General features: G+C 41.5%; 1 protein-coding gene across 2 annotated transcripts; it reads left to right on the top strand.

The window, feature by feature from the left end:
* Nucleotides 1–1,091: 1,091 nt before the first annotated feature.
* pnn (pinin, desmosome associated protein) lies at nt 1,092–18,313 on the top strand. 2 transcript variants are annotated; one of them, XM_061793747.1, is made up of 9 exons: nt 1,092–1,233; nt 8,495–8,590; nt 9,007–9,078; nt 9,175–9,250; nt 9,369–9,463; nt 11,168–11,243; nt 15,688–15,843; nt 16,323–16,461; nt 16,559–18,313. In XM_061793747.1, the coding sequence occupies exons 1-9, from the start codon at nt 1,193–1,195 to the stop codon at nt 17,788–17,790; spliced, it is 1,983 nt and encodes a 660-aa protein (XP_061649731.1). In that variant the 5' UTR covers nt 1,092–1,192; the 3' UTR covers nt 17,791–18,313. The 2 variants fall into 2 exon arrangements, with proteins under 2 accessions (XP_061649731.1, XP_061649730.1); XM_061793746.1 differs by lacking the exon at nt 1,092–1,233 and adding an exon at nt 7,922–8,081.
* The last annotated feature ends 856 nt before the right edge of the window (nt 18,314–19,169 follow it).

Here is a 19,169-nt window from a genome sequence, read left to right as displayed (position 1 = left end):
CTTATGATCTTGCTCATAGATAGAACAGGACAGGCAGGATGCTTGATTAATGGATCTTGGAAATTTTGTGGGAAAATGCTTTGTGCTCAGACCCAAATTATTCGTCTTAGTTTTCAAGTTTTTATTTACATTTTTTTCTTGTTTTTTTTTTTTTTTTTATAAACTTTGTCTTTTTGTCTGTCTTATCTGCTCTTACAAAAGTTGTTAATTGACTGAACAATTCCTGGGTAACACAACCTTTTAAGAACTTTGACAGCATAAAAAAAAAAATAGCTGCCTGGGGCTGGTGCTGCTTGCTTCGAATAGTTTTCCTCAATAGTCATGTCAATGCCCTGCCTCCTCAGATTATTGGCTAGCTGGCAAGGGTTGCTATTAATGAGGAAGTTGATCATCTGTAAAGGTGGTGTTATGGAGATTATTGGTACATATTTGCATGTAGACACTTTCCACCCTATTTACCTAGTGACATTTTTTTCAAAACCTCACTAGTCATCTAAATAGGGAGGCCCCTGTCTTCCAGTGGGTGCGCATGGCAAAACTATAAAAGTCAGTAACTGACAAGCGAACTTATTGTTTATTTTTCCTTGGTTATCAGCAGGCAGTTAATATTCATCCATCCATCCATCCATTTTACACATTTTATTAATTTACTTGGCTATGTCCACTTTAGATCAAGACATCTATTCGGAAATAGGTCTTTGTACATGCTACTGTGGAAGCTTTGGAAGGGACCTGTGAGAGCAAGCACAGGATTAATGACTAGCAAAGTGCAAAAGGTTACATGAAAACAAATTGCTGTGTGGTGTTTCGATTACAAACCATATTCCATCCCTACATCAGTGATTGCGAAATCTGTTTTAATCTAACATGATTATTCTAAAGTCAAAGCGAACAAAGGTTGGGAAATACCATTCCCAGCTTTTGCATTGAAGTGCAGCTTTGCCTGTGACGTTTTTGTGACACTTTGTGATTTAGAACAGGGAAACGAAAATGATGCCCTGAATGTGACTGTCTGTTGGCCAATCAGACAATTGTTTTGTGGGGGTTGGGGTTCAGAAATGTTTTCACAAGACTTGATTTTGTGGTAGAACTCTGAGGGTATGAAACAAACAAACTTTGTGCATTGTAGGATTCACTCTTGTCTGAGGAAAAAGAAAAAAGGCACCTATGGCACAGCGTAGTTTTGAGTGCTATGGCTAATTTCTGTGATGACAAGTTTTCTGTTCGTCTCAGGTAAGCGTTTAACATCCCTTTGATTGGGACAATGGTGGAGGTTGTCGATGAGGGTGTGTGAAAAGAATTATTTTTCTTGCAGATGCTCGTTTATTTTGATGTTCCTATTGAGTCACAGTTGCCTTGGAGACCACCCCCTTTTGTTGGAAAGTTATTTATTGTGCTGGTTATTTTGACATCTGATAAACACTCCACTTTGGTAGATTTGTTTGTGAACCTAATCATACATTTGTTTTTAAAGAATTAGGTTAATAAATGGGGATGAGCGGCACACTTTTCTGTCACTAGTAGATGTAAGTAACACCTACAATGGAATGTTTGAGAGTGGATGCTGTGATTGGATGACCTATTGGGCCACTTAATTTTTGAACTGAATGTAGTCCATTTTCAGGGCAGTGTGAATCTTGCCTGTGGTCCTTCCTAAGCCATGAAGGCATGGTAGTACTAACTTTAGTTGAAGCTTTGTGCAAGTGTATGAAGCCTGGCATTTTACACTGAATTATGTGTAACTGTTTTGTACACAGGCAAACCCTAGAAACATACTTGTTGTACTAGCAGGGGTTTCCTGGCCCAGTACGGTTTCATTCTGTTACTCGGGTCAGTATTGTACTGCACTGGGGTTTACATGAAGGCTTTTTCTGAGTGCATGGCTGTTTGGTTGAAGGTTATTTAAGTTTATCTGCCTGTAGATGGACAGAGAGTTTCTTTCCCAAGATGGCTTTAGCTGTTTAATTGGTGTAACTACCATGGCTCTGCATTGCATACTATGAAGGTTCATATCAAGGTGTGTGTTATGTTTACGTGGTTAAGTTGTCGACGGTCAGCTCATTGGCGAATGGATGACTGAATTGGTGAGCATCTGCCTGTCAATAATTTGCTGGATGATAATGGAACCATGATGGTTTAGCCATGATAATGTCTTTTTATTGGTCCATATCTCAGGATTGTTGCACTTTGGGTACCAAGAGTTTCTTTTTTTTTTTTTTAAGGCTACTACATATACACTCACAGCTTGCGTGTACGGAAGAGAGCCTAGCACGAGCAGCAAAACACCTCCAGACCAAAATATTTTACATTAGTTTTTTTTTTTTTTTCTCCATTGTATGTTTTAGGCAGGTGTTTGGACAGCGACGAGGATGGAAATTGAAAGCAATTTATACATATATAAACTAGATCTTTGGGGGACTTATGGATTCCAACTTTTGCACTTTGACCTGCCCTGAGATTTTTTTCTCTGTATACTGTTGTCACCGCTTTCCTTGCTGTTTTGTTCCTAAGACTAGAGAAATTGCAAACTACTCTCGTCACTCTAGTAGTGTTTTTGATTGAGAAACTTGATTACATGATATTCTATGAGTTATTTGGCTACTAGCAAGATTTACATTTTGAGAGCGAATATTGATCGAATTTACATGGCGGATAAGAACTCCAGTAAAACAAGACGGGATATTTTTGTCACCAACCACGTGTTTGCCATATAGACTCATTCCAAAGACAGACAACAATAATGCACATCCCATGAGGAAAAAGTAGCTCCTAATAGCTGTCTCTCATCAATAGTGGCTAAATGCTCAGACATCTTCTCAATGTCTGAGTTTCCACTTGCAACTATCCTTTTCTCGCTGGTTTGATTTGCTCAATAAAATTTGAGTTAAGTGTGTGTGGGTGGGTGTGGTTATCCAGGTGTCCAATCAAGTTTGTTGCTGTGCAGCCCTTCTACCTGTATGTTTGTTTGTGTCCCCATAGCGTAGTTAGCTTGCTCATGCAGTGTCAACCTAAAATGTAATGCATGCAGCAGGATGCAAGAAGAGAAATCAGTGGTTCACAGGGTACAATCAGATGTTACGGCGGAAGGATAAAAAGAATAGCTCAGGGTTCTCGTTTGCTCATGAGACTAGTAGAGTAGTCACAACTGTGAGTTCAGTGCTGCCAAAGACCACAATGGAGCAAAACATATGTAAATGCCATCTAAATTTATATGAAGTGCCCCTATAGTCACATACACCATTGTTTTTATGCTGGCTGCTGGTTTAATTTGTTTAAACATAATGAATACTGGTGTGATTTCATAAGTATGGAGTGTTTTTTGAAGGGTTGGGGGCTGGCTATTGGAATCCAGCATGCGTTACTTCATAACAGTAGCATCATTGCTCAGCTTGGGCAGACATGCATGTCTTTGTGGAGCAAAATATGAACGCTCCACCATATTTTTATTCAACTCTGTAACTGCGAAGAGTGAGTGAATGTAGAGGCAAAGAGACCAACATGGGGGACTAAACACTTTGTCCAGCCACTACATTTGGGACAGTGTAGCATTCCAGTAAGGAAAACCCTGCTACTGTGGTGAAGCTAGCCAGTACGAGATTAAATTGAGCTATTCTTATCATACCAATGACATTCCTTCACCAGGCTGGAACTGGATCTTTTCCAGCTTCAAGGCCCGTGTGCCTGATTAGAATCAAGCCTGTGGTCAACTTTGTCAAAAGTGTTTCAATCTGAGCTGAAAAGCGATTTGCTGCTAGAAATGGTAGGAGCATACCATTCGACATGGGTGACTCTAACTGCACAAAGTGGGTGAAAAGTCATCTGACAAAAAGGCAAACCACAAGGGTGAGAGCTTGCATAGAAATGAATATGATAGAGATATAAACATAAACTATATATCTATATTTTTTACATCAATACACATGTACACCTAAATTGGTGTGTTTGCAAAGATGATGAGGTAGCTTGTTCTGACTAGTCACGCCAGAGAACCAGCTGGACTGAGTTGAGTAAATGTGTGATGCCATATAGAGTGGTTCTTTAAAATCTCCACACTCAAAAGGCCAGCTGATGTACATATGTGTGTTTATGCAAAACGTTCTGCCTATTTGAGGATATTTTGTGTCAGGAACACAAACCCTCACGTTTGAGAAAGCAACCTACTCAGAATGCTGAAAGTGATCATTTTAGCTTCTATCCATCTGACTGTCTTCATATTTCCAGTTATAGTTTGTGCACACACAAATAGTCACCATGCATTGTTCTTTTTTTTGGGGGGGGGGGTCTGTTCTTTTTATAAAATAATAATAATATAAAGTTTGACCTAATAGTTGATGATAGCACAGAATCTGCCAGCATTCTTTCTTAGAAAGTTGGCCTCAACAGCTACCAGAAACGAGAAACTTGCTATCAGAACTGTTACAAAAATTATCATCTGGTTTCATCTTACCGGCCCGCACATACTGCGGGTTTGATTAAACGTGTCTGTTCCAGCACTTAACGGCTAAACCCGCTGTCATGGGAGGGCTGGGCTAAGTGTGTGTGTGTGTGTGTGTGTGTGTGTCTGCGTTACTGTAGTAGCAATGCAACAGACTGCATCATCCAAACAGCTGCCAAAACTGCAAATAGACCAACCAATTTTACTTCCACTTTGATCATCAGTCCAATGTAATGCCAGTTCCTAGTGTCACCTCTCAGGATGTTTGCAATGTGTTGGAAACTGGACTTAATAAAGTTCCGCATACTTTTGAATGAGTTGGCAGTATTTCCTCATCACAATGTGAGCCTCCAGATACTTCCTTTGTTGTTGTTTTTTTCCTCCAACTATAGACTACTACCAATACACGCAGGACTCGGAATTAGCTCACATAAGGCTGCACTCTGGAGGGCTGTATTCTCACGATTACGATATTGTTGTATTTTGTTCCTCACTGGATGTTCATTGCACAGGTTATGGTCAGTTTAGTTGTAGTCCCAGCCACACCAAGAGCCTTAGAAGATGTCACAGGTTCTCAAGTTCAGCCATGTTTAACTTTCCAACAAGTTTTCCAGCTTCTGCTTGCAATTTGTCTGTCTCTCTGATGATGCACTTTCCACACTGTTGAGAAAACAGTTGCCCATAGCAAAACTGACCAACTGGTGTTCACCATCAGAATGGCAAGTGTAACTCTTGGCTTTACCATGAGTTGATCCATGCCAGTGTCAGCAAAGGCAGTCTCGGTTAATGTGGTTTAGCTGTTTCTGGCTTTTCTTGGCAAGCCTGACGAGCCAGACCTCCTATTTAAATAGGCGCCTAGGCCTCACAACTATGCAAGAAGAATGCATCTAATCCACACTCATTGTTTTTTTTCCCAGTTCCTCATGGTCACGCAGTAGAAACGAGGACCAAATATGATAAGAACGTGCAATGACACTTGGCCTTATGTTGATTTGTGAAATCGTATTGTTTCCTTTAGAAGATCTTAAGATTCTGGTCAACCAGCCCAGCGGAAGCATCGGTGATGGCAGGCTCACTCTTGGTCTCTGTGAGACTGGCGAGATGGCCCCAGTTTTATCGTGGTACGAATGTTGTGCATTTGTTTAGAATCAGGACAGTTAGCAATAACAACAGTCTTACTAGTAGTGCTGACAGCGTCTGGCTGCGTCTGTAGAAAACCACAGAGGAAGAGCTATAAACTATATGAATACAGTACTGTGAAAAAAAGTATTTGCCCACTTTTCAAATCCTTTTTTTTTCTTTTGCAGTTTCCCCACTTTCTTTAAGATAATCAAACAAATGTAAATATCATTCTGCAAAGGGTTACAAAGCCACTTCTAAAGCTTCAGGATTCCAGCAAACCACGGTTAGAGCCTTTATCATCTAATGGCGATAACATGGAACAGCAGTGAACCTTCCCAGGAGTGGCCACTTACAAAAATTACCCTAAGAGCACTGCGATGACTTATCCAGGAGGTCACAAAGGAACCCAAGTCAATATCTAAAGATGTTGCTGAATTAAAACAATTCTGCAAGGAAGAGTGAGCCAAAATATCGCCACAAAGATGTGAAAGACTCATTGCCAGTTAAAGAAAATTCCTGATTTCAGTTGTTTTCAGAGGACGGCCCAACCAGTCATGAGGTTTAGTAGACAATTACTTTTTCCACACAGGACTAGGTACCTTTTGAATATTTTTTTATTTAAGAAATAAAATAACCATCTAAAAACTGCATTTTTTTTAAATTTGGGTTATCTTTGTATTATATTTGAATATGTTTGATCTTTAAAGTGGGGAAACAAAAACACATTTGAGAAGGGGGGCAAATACCTTTTCACGGCACTGTATATGTACATATAAATGTTCACAATGCATCTTTGTAGAGGTTTCACCAATTCCTTACTGTGGTATACTATTAGATAAATATATGTGCGGGTTGAATTTATGAATACGAAGTATGTTATGGAATCACCCAGAGTTTGTACATCAAAAATTATGTTCTGGTGTGTGTTTTTCAAAAATGGTTTCAAAACTACTGTTGAATATTCTGACAGTCGTGTTCCTGTGTGATTGTGTTTGGTGCAGTGCGCACATAACAGTGACTTTCACCTTTTATTAGCATGGGATCAAAGTTGGCCCAAACCACATCAGGACACTTTGCCAAATCGTTTTAAAAGTTTACTCTGCTAGGATATATTTTTGTTTTAAGCAGAGTACAAGAAGTTGGAGCTGCTGAAAAAGAGTTTGCCAACAGCTAAATTAATGACTCACCGGAAGAAAATTGCAGATTTTGGAGAAAATCTAACAGCTTTTCAGATGAAGGCTTTTGCTCAATATCTCTCTACTAAACTTAACTACTGTTCGGTGAACGTGAAATTAGTCAAATAATTTCAAACCTTTGATTAGAATAGTTTTGCCTCATTATGCAAGTACAGTATTCCTAATGTGGCACGTCCATGGCTGAGCTTCCCAACTATTTGGTCTTGTTTGCTCAGTGAGAACAGTCCTGACCCACAGTGACCCCCTCCCCCCCCCACACACACACACACATACCCAAACACAACATCTCAACAATCAGTAAGAATTAGGGGTGAAACTGGTTAAATGCTTTGAATCTTGTGTTGAATGGATGCTGCTTCTTTTAGTCAGTGAATAAAAGCATCAAAATCTAATGTGCTTCTATTGTCTTATTTCACATTCTGACTGTTCTCCTGTTTTTTATTTTTATTTATGTATTTATTTTTTTCCTGGTAGACTCGATCACATCATCACATTCACAAAATCCTCCCATCCAGAATCGTCACCAGGAAACGACACGATCACATTAAATGGAGTCATCATTCCATTTCATGCAGCATGTCATAGGTCACATTTCTCCATTCTGTCAATTTACAGGAAGATTAAGGGAGGACACTGTTGCATCCTATGAATATATGCCAAATGGCCCAGACTGTTAAGCCTATAAATGCCGAATTTAAGCGTTTCCTCAAACTAATGCCCCACATGTTGAAGATAAAGACGCTAACCATGCAACCAACTGACCTCTGAAAACATTTGAAAGAATCCTCTGAAATACCACAGTTCATAAATACTGTTGCCGAGATGCGTATGTGAAGTGCAGATATCATTAGTGTTCACTTGGGGTCGCCATTCTCACATACACGACTTGAAACGGGGTTCTTTTCATACTAAAATATGGATATAAATAAACAACGTGTGGTTCAATTCATTCCATTTGCATTAACACAGCTACTAAGGTTAAAAAAGGGAAGCCAGGTGGACACAAACAGACCGGGTTAAGCAAAGTATTTATTTTTATAACACCGCCATTTATTTTCGGAAACCTTTTGGGAGGATGTTTTTCGTCTCTAAAGAAATTGTACACCAGGTGGCGACATTGCACCAGACATTATTGCGTGAGAAGTCAAGCAACATTACAAAGTAGTAGAAGAAGAAGAAGAACATGTGATTGCTTGGCGCTTTCCTGAGGTCAAGATGGCGGTGGCAGTGCGGAGCTTGCAAGACCAGATCGAAAAAGCCAAACAAAGCTTGAAAAATGTTGACGATAATATTCGTAAATTGACTGGACGAGATCCTAATGAATCCAGGTAACTCGTCCCAACTTTAACGTCGCTCTTGTGTGTGATTTTCGCAATAGTTTAAACGATCAAATTTAACATCGCAAACTACTAACGGTGGGAGTGTGTTAGCATGGTTCGTTTTGGTAGAAAGCAAACGTACACCTCGCGCAGCACTAATTTGGTGTTCGCAGTACACATTTTGAATAAAGTACATCATACCTACCGATTTTACGCTACAATAAAAGCAAAACCACGGTGAATGAAAGTAGTCGTTGAACGGATGTACATCCCGAGTGGAGGCCCGGAATTCATTGTTTGCTAGTACTACGGAATTTGAACTGGAATATTCAGATATCGATTCAGATACTCGACACAGACCGTTTTCACTATTCGGAACATACACTCACACACTGTAAATTGAGTTGACTGTGTCTTTTCAGACCGGGCCAGCTGCGCCGGTTCGGTGGGCCCATGGCAGGCGTTGCTGTTGCAGCAGTGGGAGGAGGAGGTAGAGGAAGAGGATTTAACCTGCTCAGGTAATGCCCGAGTCACAGGACAAACAGCCCACTTGACTTATTAACTATGTTAACATCCAAATGAATGACTTTTCACCCACTTTGTGCAACAGATAGTAGAGAATGTGCACGCTCTCTTAGACTTTTATCAGGAAGGGCTTTTGAGTTTTGACTCAGGCAATTTTGATTCGCCAATGCTGCAAACGTGGGCAATATTTGCTTCGCCACATCCTGTTTCAATAAACCATTGGTGAGGTGGAAAACGGGCAGCGCGAACCCTGACTGTTATGCAAGCATTCATTCAAAAGCATAGGGTTTCTTACTATTGTAATTTAATATGTATTTTAGTCAGAGGATTTTGTATTAGATTTCCATGACTGTTTCATTGTAAAGGTTATAATAGAGTATTATAGGCAGTCATGATTGTCTGTGTTCAGACGCAGTCTCTCTGACATCGGAGGCGGCGGCCCCCCTGCCAAGCAGAGGGACATCGACGGAGCTCTGTTAAGGTTGAGCTTTATTCTGTCACATTTTAAGTTATTTTAGAAACACCCCCAATTTAATTTCAAAATCACTGATGTACTAATCTGTGTTATTGTGAGCAGGCTGGCAGGCGACCAGAGGGCCAGGAGAGACGTGCGTCACGACAGCGACGCCGAGGATGACGATGATGTCAAAAAGGTAACATGAGTTCTAATGATGGCAATACCAGATAACTGCATCACTTTAAGAGAAGCTAAACTGTTTGTATTTGAAAACGCCCTCAATAGTTGGTTTGCTCGTTTCCTTCCATGTGCAGCCGGCGTTGCAGTCGTCTGTTGTAGCTACCTCCAAAGAGAGAACACGCCGGGACCTCATTCAAGATCAGACCATGGATGAGAAGGGAAAACAGAGGTGGGATAAGCAAACCAATTTGTCAATGTCCAGGAGTTACAATAAGTTAATTTATTTATTTGTATTAATTTTTTTTAAATCACTGTCACAGGGCTTGAAGTTTACAGATTCCCGATTGCATAAATAGTCAGCTAGCAAAACGTACATAATCTCCGATCGGGCAAGTATATAAAAATAATTGTCATATGTTGGGATGTTATAATATTCACAATATCTCGAAATTAAAAGTGCCTCTATCATTATGGCCTTGTCTCTGCATAAAATAATGAGCCGTTGTGCTTAAAATGTAGTTTTGTGCTGTCTATACGAAGCCAAGCCACTTAGCCAGGCTGCTACAGCGCAGCACTTCCTCATTTGAGTGTAAACGCACATGTCCGATTGGACACGTAACCCATGTGACCACGTGTTTGCGTCTTAAGAAATAAACTGATTGGCTGACTGGCCCGCGTGGTCGCAGCGTTGAGAGCAGTGCGTTAGTTTTGCAACTTGCTACGGCATACTCCGCTTGTCAGAGCCGTTGCTTTATAATTGCCTGGGCGAGATAGAGGCGCCTTGTTGTTCATGCCGTCCTCTGTCCCAGCAAACGCAGACCCACTGGCTGGGATCGGTTGCCATAGACCTCCGCTTCCCAAAGCCAGCATCCTGGGTCACGGTGGCTGCCACTGGTAAACCCTGTGAGTCGGATCTCCGCGTGTCGCCGCTGCCCCTTCTCCTCCGCCAAATTGTTTAAACATATTGTAACAGTATGACTCTTTAGTGGTGTACTATTGAGTCAAAAGTCATGAGTGAATCAACATCTCACGGGGAATGAATAACGATTGTAACGATTCTAACTCCTGTTAAAATGTGTACCTCCACAATGAATCCCAAAAATGAAAAAATTCCATATCAGAGCAAAAATAAATCTTGCATAATTCCCTCTCTTCAAATGTAATGTCTAAATTTCAAATAACACATTGCAGAGGCTGCTCAGAAAAATAAATCATTATACAGTGTCATTAAGCGGAAGAAAAGAAACTATGTAGAAATCCCATGATTATTTTGTTAGTTGGTTGTTTCTAAATCTGTGTTGCCTTTGAGTGTTCCTACCTTTATACGTGACTTGAATTTTTGGACTCGAGCAAATAAATTGTTAGTAGGCAGTAATTTGTAATGTTAGAATAGCAGCAATTTCTAATGTTATAACTGAGAAAAAAATATGACAGTAAAATCTGTTAAATTAGTGAACAGACAATTTCTCAATGGACAGTTTTGTGAACGTAAGCATGGGATGATTATTGCTGCAGCAATAATATCATTTTGGAGGTGCTGTATATGAATGTAAACATTGGATGGACGGGGATAGAAGTACACGGTATTAGATGATGTGAAGATGTCTTTTTCACAAAATGTTATGGGGAAATGCACAAATTTCTAAAGCCTGTTGAGAAGGACTCTGCAAACAAGAAAAAGAGAGGCTTTTCAATATTCCTGCTTTCACCTCTTTGCCACACCTGTACCGTCTATCCTCCTGAAATTCCGAGAGTAATTAGCGTACCGTGAGAACAATACCTTGATAAAAGCTAACCGTGAGATATAGCAAAAATTTGTGTGCTTGACCGATTTAGGGCAAGCTCCAGTTTGCCACGGACAAGCAAAAATTTGAGAAAGTTAACTTTGAGCCCTGTGTTGGGTATGAACTCTTTCTTTTGTTTTGCTGGTCAGGAATCGGCGTATGTTTGGCCTGCTCATGGGGACCCTGCAAAAATTTAAACAGGAGTCTAATGTTTGTACAGAGAAGGTAAGAAGTTTTTTTTCCCCCTATTTCGTATAAGGGAGTGAAGTGATTATAATTTGCACAGTGGCTGCGTGAGGGTTTGCATTGCTTTACGATTTGGGGGGGTGGGGGGGTCAAATAACTCCCCTAAGTCGGCTTAAAAAATAGGTCGACATAAAATTTCTGCCTCGAAGCTCCGCCTAGACAAAAACAAAGTTCCGCCAAAACCTTTGTTTCACACGGACGCAGTGTTGGGCCACTGATAAACCTTTTCAAAAGCAACAGAGGAGCGTCTGTAAGTGATTTTTAAGACACTGTTCAATGTGTAATGTACATAAGGCATGATTTATGAGTTAGCTGAATGGTAGTTACTGCTTTTTGACCTAAAATGGTCATTAATAGTGCTCTGCTAATCCCAACTCCTCGTTTAGCATTTTGCTGTCTCAAATTCTGTACACCACATTTATACCATACACTCAGTACCAGCATATGTAGTTTAAGGGTCAAAGTCCATCCCTCGTATAGGAGAATAAAATGCATGTTTGTAGTTTAAAAAATATATATATTTGGCATGACACGATCACGATTTTTGGGGCTGATCACTGATCAATGAGTTTTAAAAAAACGATCACCGATCCGATCACAAGATGGAGATCACAAGATTTAAATGTATATTTAAATGACTTGTTCATTTACTGTTTATACTTGTGTACTCTGTACTGAGTATCTTCAAAAATATACTGTAGCCAGGTCATGTATTCTAATCAGTCAGGTCAAACCAACACTACAACACGACAGAAATAATGGGTGCTAACTTACTGTAATTAAATTATTTTAAATAAATTACTTCACACACACACGGAAACTTTAAAGCATGATTCGATATAACTGCGGCATGTTTACTTACATCTGTTAGTAGGCTTTACGCGATCAGGATTTTTGGGGCTGATCAGCAAGTTTAAAAAATTGACAACCGATCACCGATCCGATCACAAGATGGAGCAATATGTCTATTTAAATGACTTGTTCATTTACTGTATATACTTGGGTAATTGTATTCTGAGTATCTTCAAAAATCTTCTTATCAGTAGGATTGGGCATCGTATGAATTTGAGCGATTCCGATTCTTTTAGGGGGCTGTGTCAAAGTTTGCATGGTTTATATAAAGGGTGTCCAAATTATGAACATACATTTTCTTAGCAGTCCCCAGCATAGACTAAAATGAATATTTGACTCGGGGTTCTTTATAACCACTATCAATAGCAACCCTATGAACTAAAAGGCAATTTATGTGGAACTAACCCAATTGGCTTAATATTCATTAATTCATGTTTCAGCTAAAAGTTAAAGCAGCATTGTTAAAATAGTTATTTGGGACTGTTTCATCACATCAAATGGTTTATGTGCAAAACTTCCTGTTTTAAGCTTGTAGCCTTTTATTTTGAAGTGTACGCATCGGAACTCAGCATTTTGACACGAAAAGTAACTTCACACGGCTACAGTGATTTTTAAATGGATGGATCGATTGTTGTTGTCGTGGCCGTGGTAACGAGTGTATCCAGTCACGTTTGAGTTGACAAGCTAAAGCCCAGTGATCGTAAAAGATGCGGTGGTATCAGAATACAAGATTTTATTGCAGTAGTAGTCTGACATAGTGCAATCGTGAAAGACCAAATTTGTCTTGTAGTCTGATTCAGGCATCACGTGTTGTCTGTCCCACACCACCGACTTAAAAAATAAATAAAATTATTGGCAGTCAGATATTTACAGTACTACGTCAAAAGACGTGACAAGGCTAAAAATAATCTAGCTTTTCGATTCAAATATACTGTACACGATGGCGACGCGGAGAAAATGTCTTTTGCGGAGCCAGTCAATGACGTCATTGATTGGCTCCATTGGTTTGATTAGTGGTGCCTCGAGATACGAGTGACCTGACTTACAGTGGGGCAAAAAAGTATTTAGTCAGCCACCAATCGTGCAAGTTCTCCCACTTGAAAAGATGAGTTCTGTAATTTTCATCATATGTATACCTCACCGATCCAGAAAATCACATTGTCTGATTTTTAAATAATTTATTAGCAAATTATCGTGGAAAATAAGTATTTGGACAATAAAAGTTAATCTCAATACTTTGTTATATACCCTTTGTTGGCAATGACAGAAGTCAAATGTTTTCTGGAAGTCTTCACAAGGTTTTCATACACCGTATTTTGGCCCATTCCTCCATGCAGAGGTCCTCTAGAGCAGTCGCTGGGCAACACACACTTTCAACTCCCTCCAAAGATTTTCTATGGGGTTGAGATCTGGAGACTGGTTAGGCCACTCCAGGACGTTGAAATGCTTCTTACGAAGCCACGCCTTCGTTGCCCGGGCGGTCGGTGTGTTTGGGATCATTGTCATGCTGAAAGACGCAGCCACGTTTCATCCTCAATGCCCTTGCTGATGGAAGGTTTTCACTCAAAATCTCACAATACATGGCCCCATTCATTCTTTCCTTTATGCGGATCACTCATCCTGGTCCCTTTGCAGAAAAAAAAGCCCCATAGCATGATGTTTCCACTCCCATGCTCCACCGTAGGTATGGTGTTCTTTGGATGCAACTCAGCATTCTTTCTCCTCCAAACACGACAAGTTGAGTTTTCACCAAAAAGTTCTATTTTGGTTTCATCTGACCATATGACATTCTGGATCATCCAAATGCTCTCTAGCAAACGTCTTACGGGCCTGGACATGTACTGGCTTAAGCAGGGGGACACGTCTGGCACTGCAGGATTTGAGTCCCTGGCGGCGTAGTGTGTTACTGATAGTAGGTAGCCTTTGTTACTTCGGTCCCAGCTCTCTGCAGGTCATTCACTAGGTCCCCCGTGTGGTTCAGGGATTTTTGCTCACCGTTCTTGTAATCATTTTGACCCCGCGGGGGGTCTTGCATGGAGCCCCAGATGGAGGGAGATTATCAGTGGTCTTGTATGTCTTACATTTTCTAATAACTGCTCCCACAGTTGATTGCTTCACACCAAGCTGCTTACCTATTGCAGAGTCTTCCCAGCCTGGTGCAGGTCTACAATTTTGTTTCTGGTGTCCTTTGCCAACTCTTTGGTCTTGGCCAAAGTGGAGTTTGGAGTGTGACTGTTTGAGGTTGTGGACAGGTGTCTTTTATACTGATAACGAGTTCAAACAAGTGCCATTAATACAGGTAACAAGTGGAGGACAGAGGAGCCTCTTAAAGAAGTTATAGGTCTGTGAGAGCCAGAAATCTTGCTTGTTTGTAGGTGACCAAATACGTATTTTCAACCAAAATATTTTATTTATGTATTTATCCCCCTCCCCTCCTCATTTTGTCTCATAGGTAAGGTTTACCTATGATCTTTTTAAGTGGGAGAACTTGCACAATTGGTGGCTGACTAAATACTTTTTTGCCCCACTGTATATGAGCCTTCATATGTCAGGGTATATGAAGGCTTTTATAGTGTGTCATACTCTGCGTCTTCGGTGTTGAAGAGAAGTCCATGTTACAACCTTACACGTCACTGGTGCTCATCTTGCATTTCCCTATGAAATGCTACTCCACTTTCGCCATTTTCCGTCTTTTGCTCTTGCATTTTTACTATCAATTCAGCTTTGCCGTTCCTGCACCAGCAACCAAGCTTCGTTTCCCTTCGTCTTTTCGGTGACGACGTAATCGCATTGTCGCGTCCGTCGAGCACAGTGAACAATCTGTGAATCGCCATTTTGCTTTTCCATGTTATGAGGTGCAAAATGTGAATTTTGACTCTCAAATAGCGATGAGACCACTTAATTTGAGCCTTGATAGGTGTGTATGGTTCCATCCATCCATTTTCCATACCGCTTATCCTCACTAGGGTCGTGGGCGTGCTGGCGACAATCTCTGCTAACTCTGGGCAAGAGGCGGGGTACACCCTGAACTGGTCGCAAGCCAATCGCAGCGCACATGGAGACAAACAACCATTCACACTCACATTCACACCTATGGAAAAATTTTGAATCTTCAATTAACCTGCCGCTCATGTTTTTGGGATGTGGGAGGAAACCGGAGTACCTGGAGAAAACCCATGCAGGGTCAGGGAGAACATGCAAACTCCACACAGACGAGGCCGGATTTGAACCCAGGTCCTCAGAATTGTGAGGCAGATGTACTATCCAGTCGCTCACCGAGCCGCCAATTAAAACCAAATTATGATCGACGCTGTGATCTTCACTCATGTTTTCATGTGCATTTTTGCTTAATATCATGACGCTATCCTCGCAGTACTGCAGATCTCTTCCAAAGAGAGGTACCTGTACTTGCGTATTGCACTGATTTTAAAATGAGATTTTATAGGTAAGAATTACTTACTTCTATACTACGGTAGCAAGTACAACTGAGGTTACCATTAGTATAATGATTGTAAGCTCGTAAAAAAAAGGAAATTGTTTCAGCATTTTTTTTTTTTTTTTGCTCTCACAGCAAAAGCGGCGCTCTGAGATCGAGCAGAAGCTCGAGGTTCAAGCTGAGGTTGAGAAAAAGAAGTTGGAGAGCGAGAAGAGGGAGTTGTTTGAAGAGAGGAGAGCCAAACAGACTGAGCTGAGACTACTCGAACAGAAAGTAGAATTGGCTCAGTTGGTAAGACAAATATTAGAAATGAGAAGGTTAAATTTTTTTATTCTGTTGGCTGATTTGTATTGTTAACGAGTTAAATAAATAAATGGTAATTTGAGCTGTAACGATAGAGCAACGTCACGATTCAGACCTGCACCTGTACACGACTGCAAACTACAACCACAGTGATAAATGTAATGTTGAATGAATAACACTGACAATGTCTATCAAAACTAGGCATTATTGTCTTTGGGTTACTTTTTGGACACAGCTCTTGTATCATGTTCCCATTAGATTGTGCAAGTGGTCATAATGTTGTGACTGGTTGGCGTATGGAAGTATTCTTAAAAAAATACTTAAGTCACAATATATACAAATTGGCTCGCTGCAGTTGTTTCGACCTATAGCTTTTAAATGAGGACAAGTTTCTGCATGTTGGATAGCTGTGAAGTTATTGTGGAAACACTACATTTTATGTGATGTTCTACTTCATGTACACACAGCAAGAGGAGTGGACCAGCCACAATAACCATCTGGTGAAATTCATTCGCACTAAGACCAGGCCGCACATCTTCTACCTACCTGGGAAGATGTGCTCTGCCACTCAGAAACTTCTTGATGACTCCACCAAGAAACTAAATGGTCAGATTTTATTTCTCCTTGTCTTCTTTGTTTGACATAGTATGACTTGCTGAAAACGGATGCTCATATATACATATATATATATATATATAAACAGCTATGTTTGAAGAGCGGCGTGAAGCATTCACGGAACACATCAACAAGATGGAGTCCCGACCACGGCGACAGCTAAACCGCGACCAGGACGGCAACTCTGCAACGACAGGGAAGGACCACTCGGCGGAGGGTAAGCCAGCAGGTCAGGTAGACAAGGTGACAGGTAACAAGAGAGCTGTAGTGATGGAGGAAGAGGAGGAAGAGGATGAGGAGGAGGATCAGGAAGAGAAGGGGGCAGATGGAGAACAGGAAGAGGCTAGCAAGGTCACAGAGAAAGTAGAGGTAGAGAAAGGGGATAGTAGGGAAGGGTTAAATGAGGATGAGGGGATGGTGTTTGAGGAAGTGGGGAATGGGGAGAAGGAAGGGGAGAAGAGAGAGATCTGTGGGGGAAAGGATGAGGCAGCTCCAGGGTCAGAGGTGCAGGTAGGCAAAGAGCAGGGGAACGGGAATAAGATGGAGCAGGATGAAGACAGTAAAGAGGGGCCCTCAGACCTTGAAACTGAAAAGACTGAGATCACGTCTCCATCCGAACCAACGGTGAGCCAGCAAGAGGCGTCTAGCAGCGCTCAGCTCAGCCCCAACACCACCCACACCCCGGAGGAACCAGCAGCCTTGTTGGCTGAGCCCCAGATAGCCTCTCCCGCCTCAACATCTGAAATGGCTGCCAACACACCAGGCCAGGAGCATGCAGTTCCTTCCTCTGAGGTCCAGGATTCCAGCAGCCAGAACCCAGCTGAGCAAACGCAATCTGGGGACGAATCGGCTGTGAAGCCTCAACGCGATTCCCAGGTTGCCCCGAGTGGCCCTGCTGCACTTTTGAAGGAACAGAAATATGGCGCAAGGGGGAGGAAGAAGGCGAAGGAGTCGAAAAAAAGCCACGGTCAAAGTCGCAGCTCTTCTTCCTCCACCTCCGGGTCCTCCTCCAGCGGAAGCTCTTCGTCTTCTTCCGGTTCGAGCCGCTCCTCCTCGTCATCCTCCTCGTCATCCTCCTCGTCCAGCAGCCGAAGTCGCAGTCGGGACAACGAGAAGCGCAGCAGGAGGCCGTCAGGCAGGGACAGGAAGAAAGAAGAGAAGAGTCATCGCAAGAAAGGTGGGAATAGTGGAGGTGGAGGAGGCAGGGATGCCAAAGGCTCCAAGGAAGGGAGGAAGAGAAGGAGCAATGAAGGCAGGAGCAGGTCATCTCGGAGCAATAGGGAGAATAAAGATAGGGATAGGAAGGATAAAAGACGCTAAACTGGGTCCCATTTTGTTTTGTCCCCTCAAGCTGATGACTGCAGGGCAATACCCAACCTAAATATTCATCAAATCTTGTTTTCTTTTCTTTTTTTTCTTTTTTTTTTAAACCAACCACAGCAGCAACGTTCAATTTAAGCGTAGGCATTATTTTCAGATTTGGCCATGGTATAACAAAACAGAAGTCTCACAATACAGGACAGTTCTGTTGTCTCAGATTGGACCGATTAAGCAAGGTTTTGGAGGAAAGACCTTCAGATATTTTAAAAAATAATGTGCAAATAATGTCTTGTTTTTTGGGGTAGTGTAATGAAACTAGAGCATATTTTCCATCGTGGTGTTCTCCATAATGTCACTATGCCAGTGACATGTATATTGCACACTGGTTGTCCTCAATTGTTGTGACTACTGTCAATTGATCCATGTCATAGTCTTTGTATGTGATTTATTGTTTTTTGAAAACGTTTTTTATTGTTTTGTATCAGCCAACTGTATCAGCTTCAAATTAAAGGTGAGAAATTAGCGTTTTTTTTTTTTTCCTCCTCCTTCTTGCACATTTCAAATAAAAGAAATAAAACTGGATATGAGGAACATGCTATGAATTGCTGCACATGTGCACTTTCAAAGGGCATCAAATCAGTCTTTAATTTGACAGAGACTGAATGAATTTATACTCGATTAATTGATAAACTTTCCAGAGAAATTTGTGTGGAAGAGTTAGGTGACTTTCCCAACAAAATGTGGTGTCTGAAACATACACTGAACTTTTGGGATTCTTTTTTTTTAATTTGCCACTTTATTTATCGGTATTGAAGAAAGTTTCCGGCGGCACGGTGCCCGACTGGTTAGAGCGTCAGCCTCACAGTTCTGAGGACCCGGGTTCAATCCCTGGCCCCGCCTGTGTGGAGTTTGCATGTTCTCCCCGTGCCTGCGTGGGTTTTCTCCGGGCACTCCGGTTTCCTCCCACATCCCAAAAACATGCATGAATTGGAGACTCTAAATTGCCCGTAGGCATGACTGTGAGTGCGAATGGTTGTTTGTTCCTATGTGCCCTGCGATTGGCTGGCAACCAGTTCAGGGTGTACCCCGCCTCCTGCCCGATGACAGCTGGGATAGGCTCCAGCACGCACGCGACCCTAGTGAGGAGAAGCGGCTCGGAAAATGGATGGATGGATGAAGAAAGTTTCCACCTATAGTCCCCTCCAAAGGTATTGGAACAGCAAGGTCAATTCCTTTGTTTTTGTTGTATACTGAAGACATTTGGGTTTCAGTTCAAAAGATGAATATGAGACAAAAGTTCAGAATTCCAGCGTTCATTTCATGGTATTCATGTCTAGATGTGTGAAACAACTTAGGACAGAGCAACTTTTGTTAGAACC

Source organism: Phyllopteryx taeniolatus, chromosome 13 (genome assembly GCF_024500385.1).
Source record: "Phyllopteryx taeniolatus isolate TA_2022b chromosome 13, UOR_Ptae_1.2, whole genome shotgun sequence".
NCBI lineage: Eukaryota > Metazoa > Chordata > Actinopteri > Syngnathiformes > Syngnathidae > Phyllopteryx > Phyllopteryx taeniolatus.
The sequence above is the reverse complement of the archived record's forward strand: the minus strand, read 5'-3'. Positions and strand labels throughout refer to the sequence as shown.

Excerpts from the sequence above, each read along its gene's own strand:
- pnn (XM_061793746.1), top strand. The coding sequence starts at position 7,969 with ATGGCGGTGGCAGTGCGGAGCTTGCAAGACCAGATCGAAAAAGCCAAA. Across the intron at positions 9,251-9,368 it reads ATGACGATGATGTCAAAAAG|CCGGCGTTGCAGTCGTCTGT; the intron begins GTAACATGAGTT and ends TTCCATGTGCAG. Across the intron at positions 11,244-15,687 it reads CTAATGTTTGTACAGAGAAG|CAAAAGCGGCGCTCTGAGAT; the intron begins GTAAGAAGTTTT and ends TTGCTCTCACAG.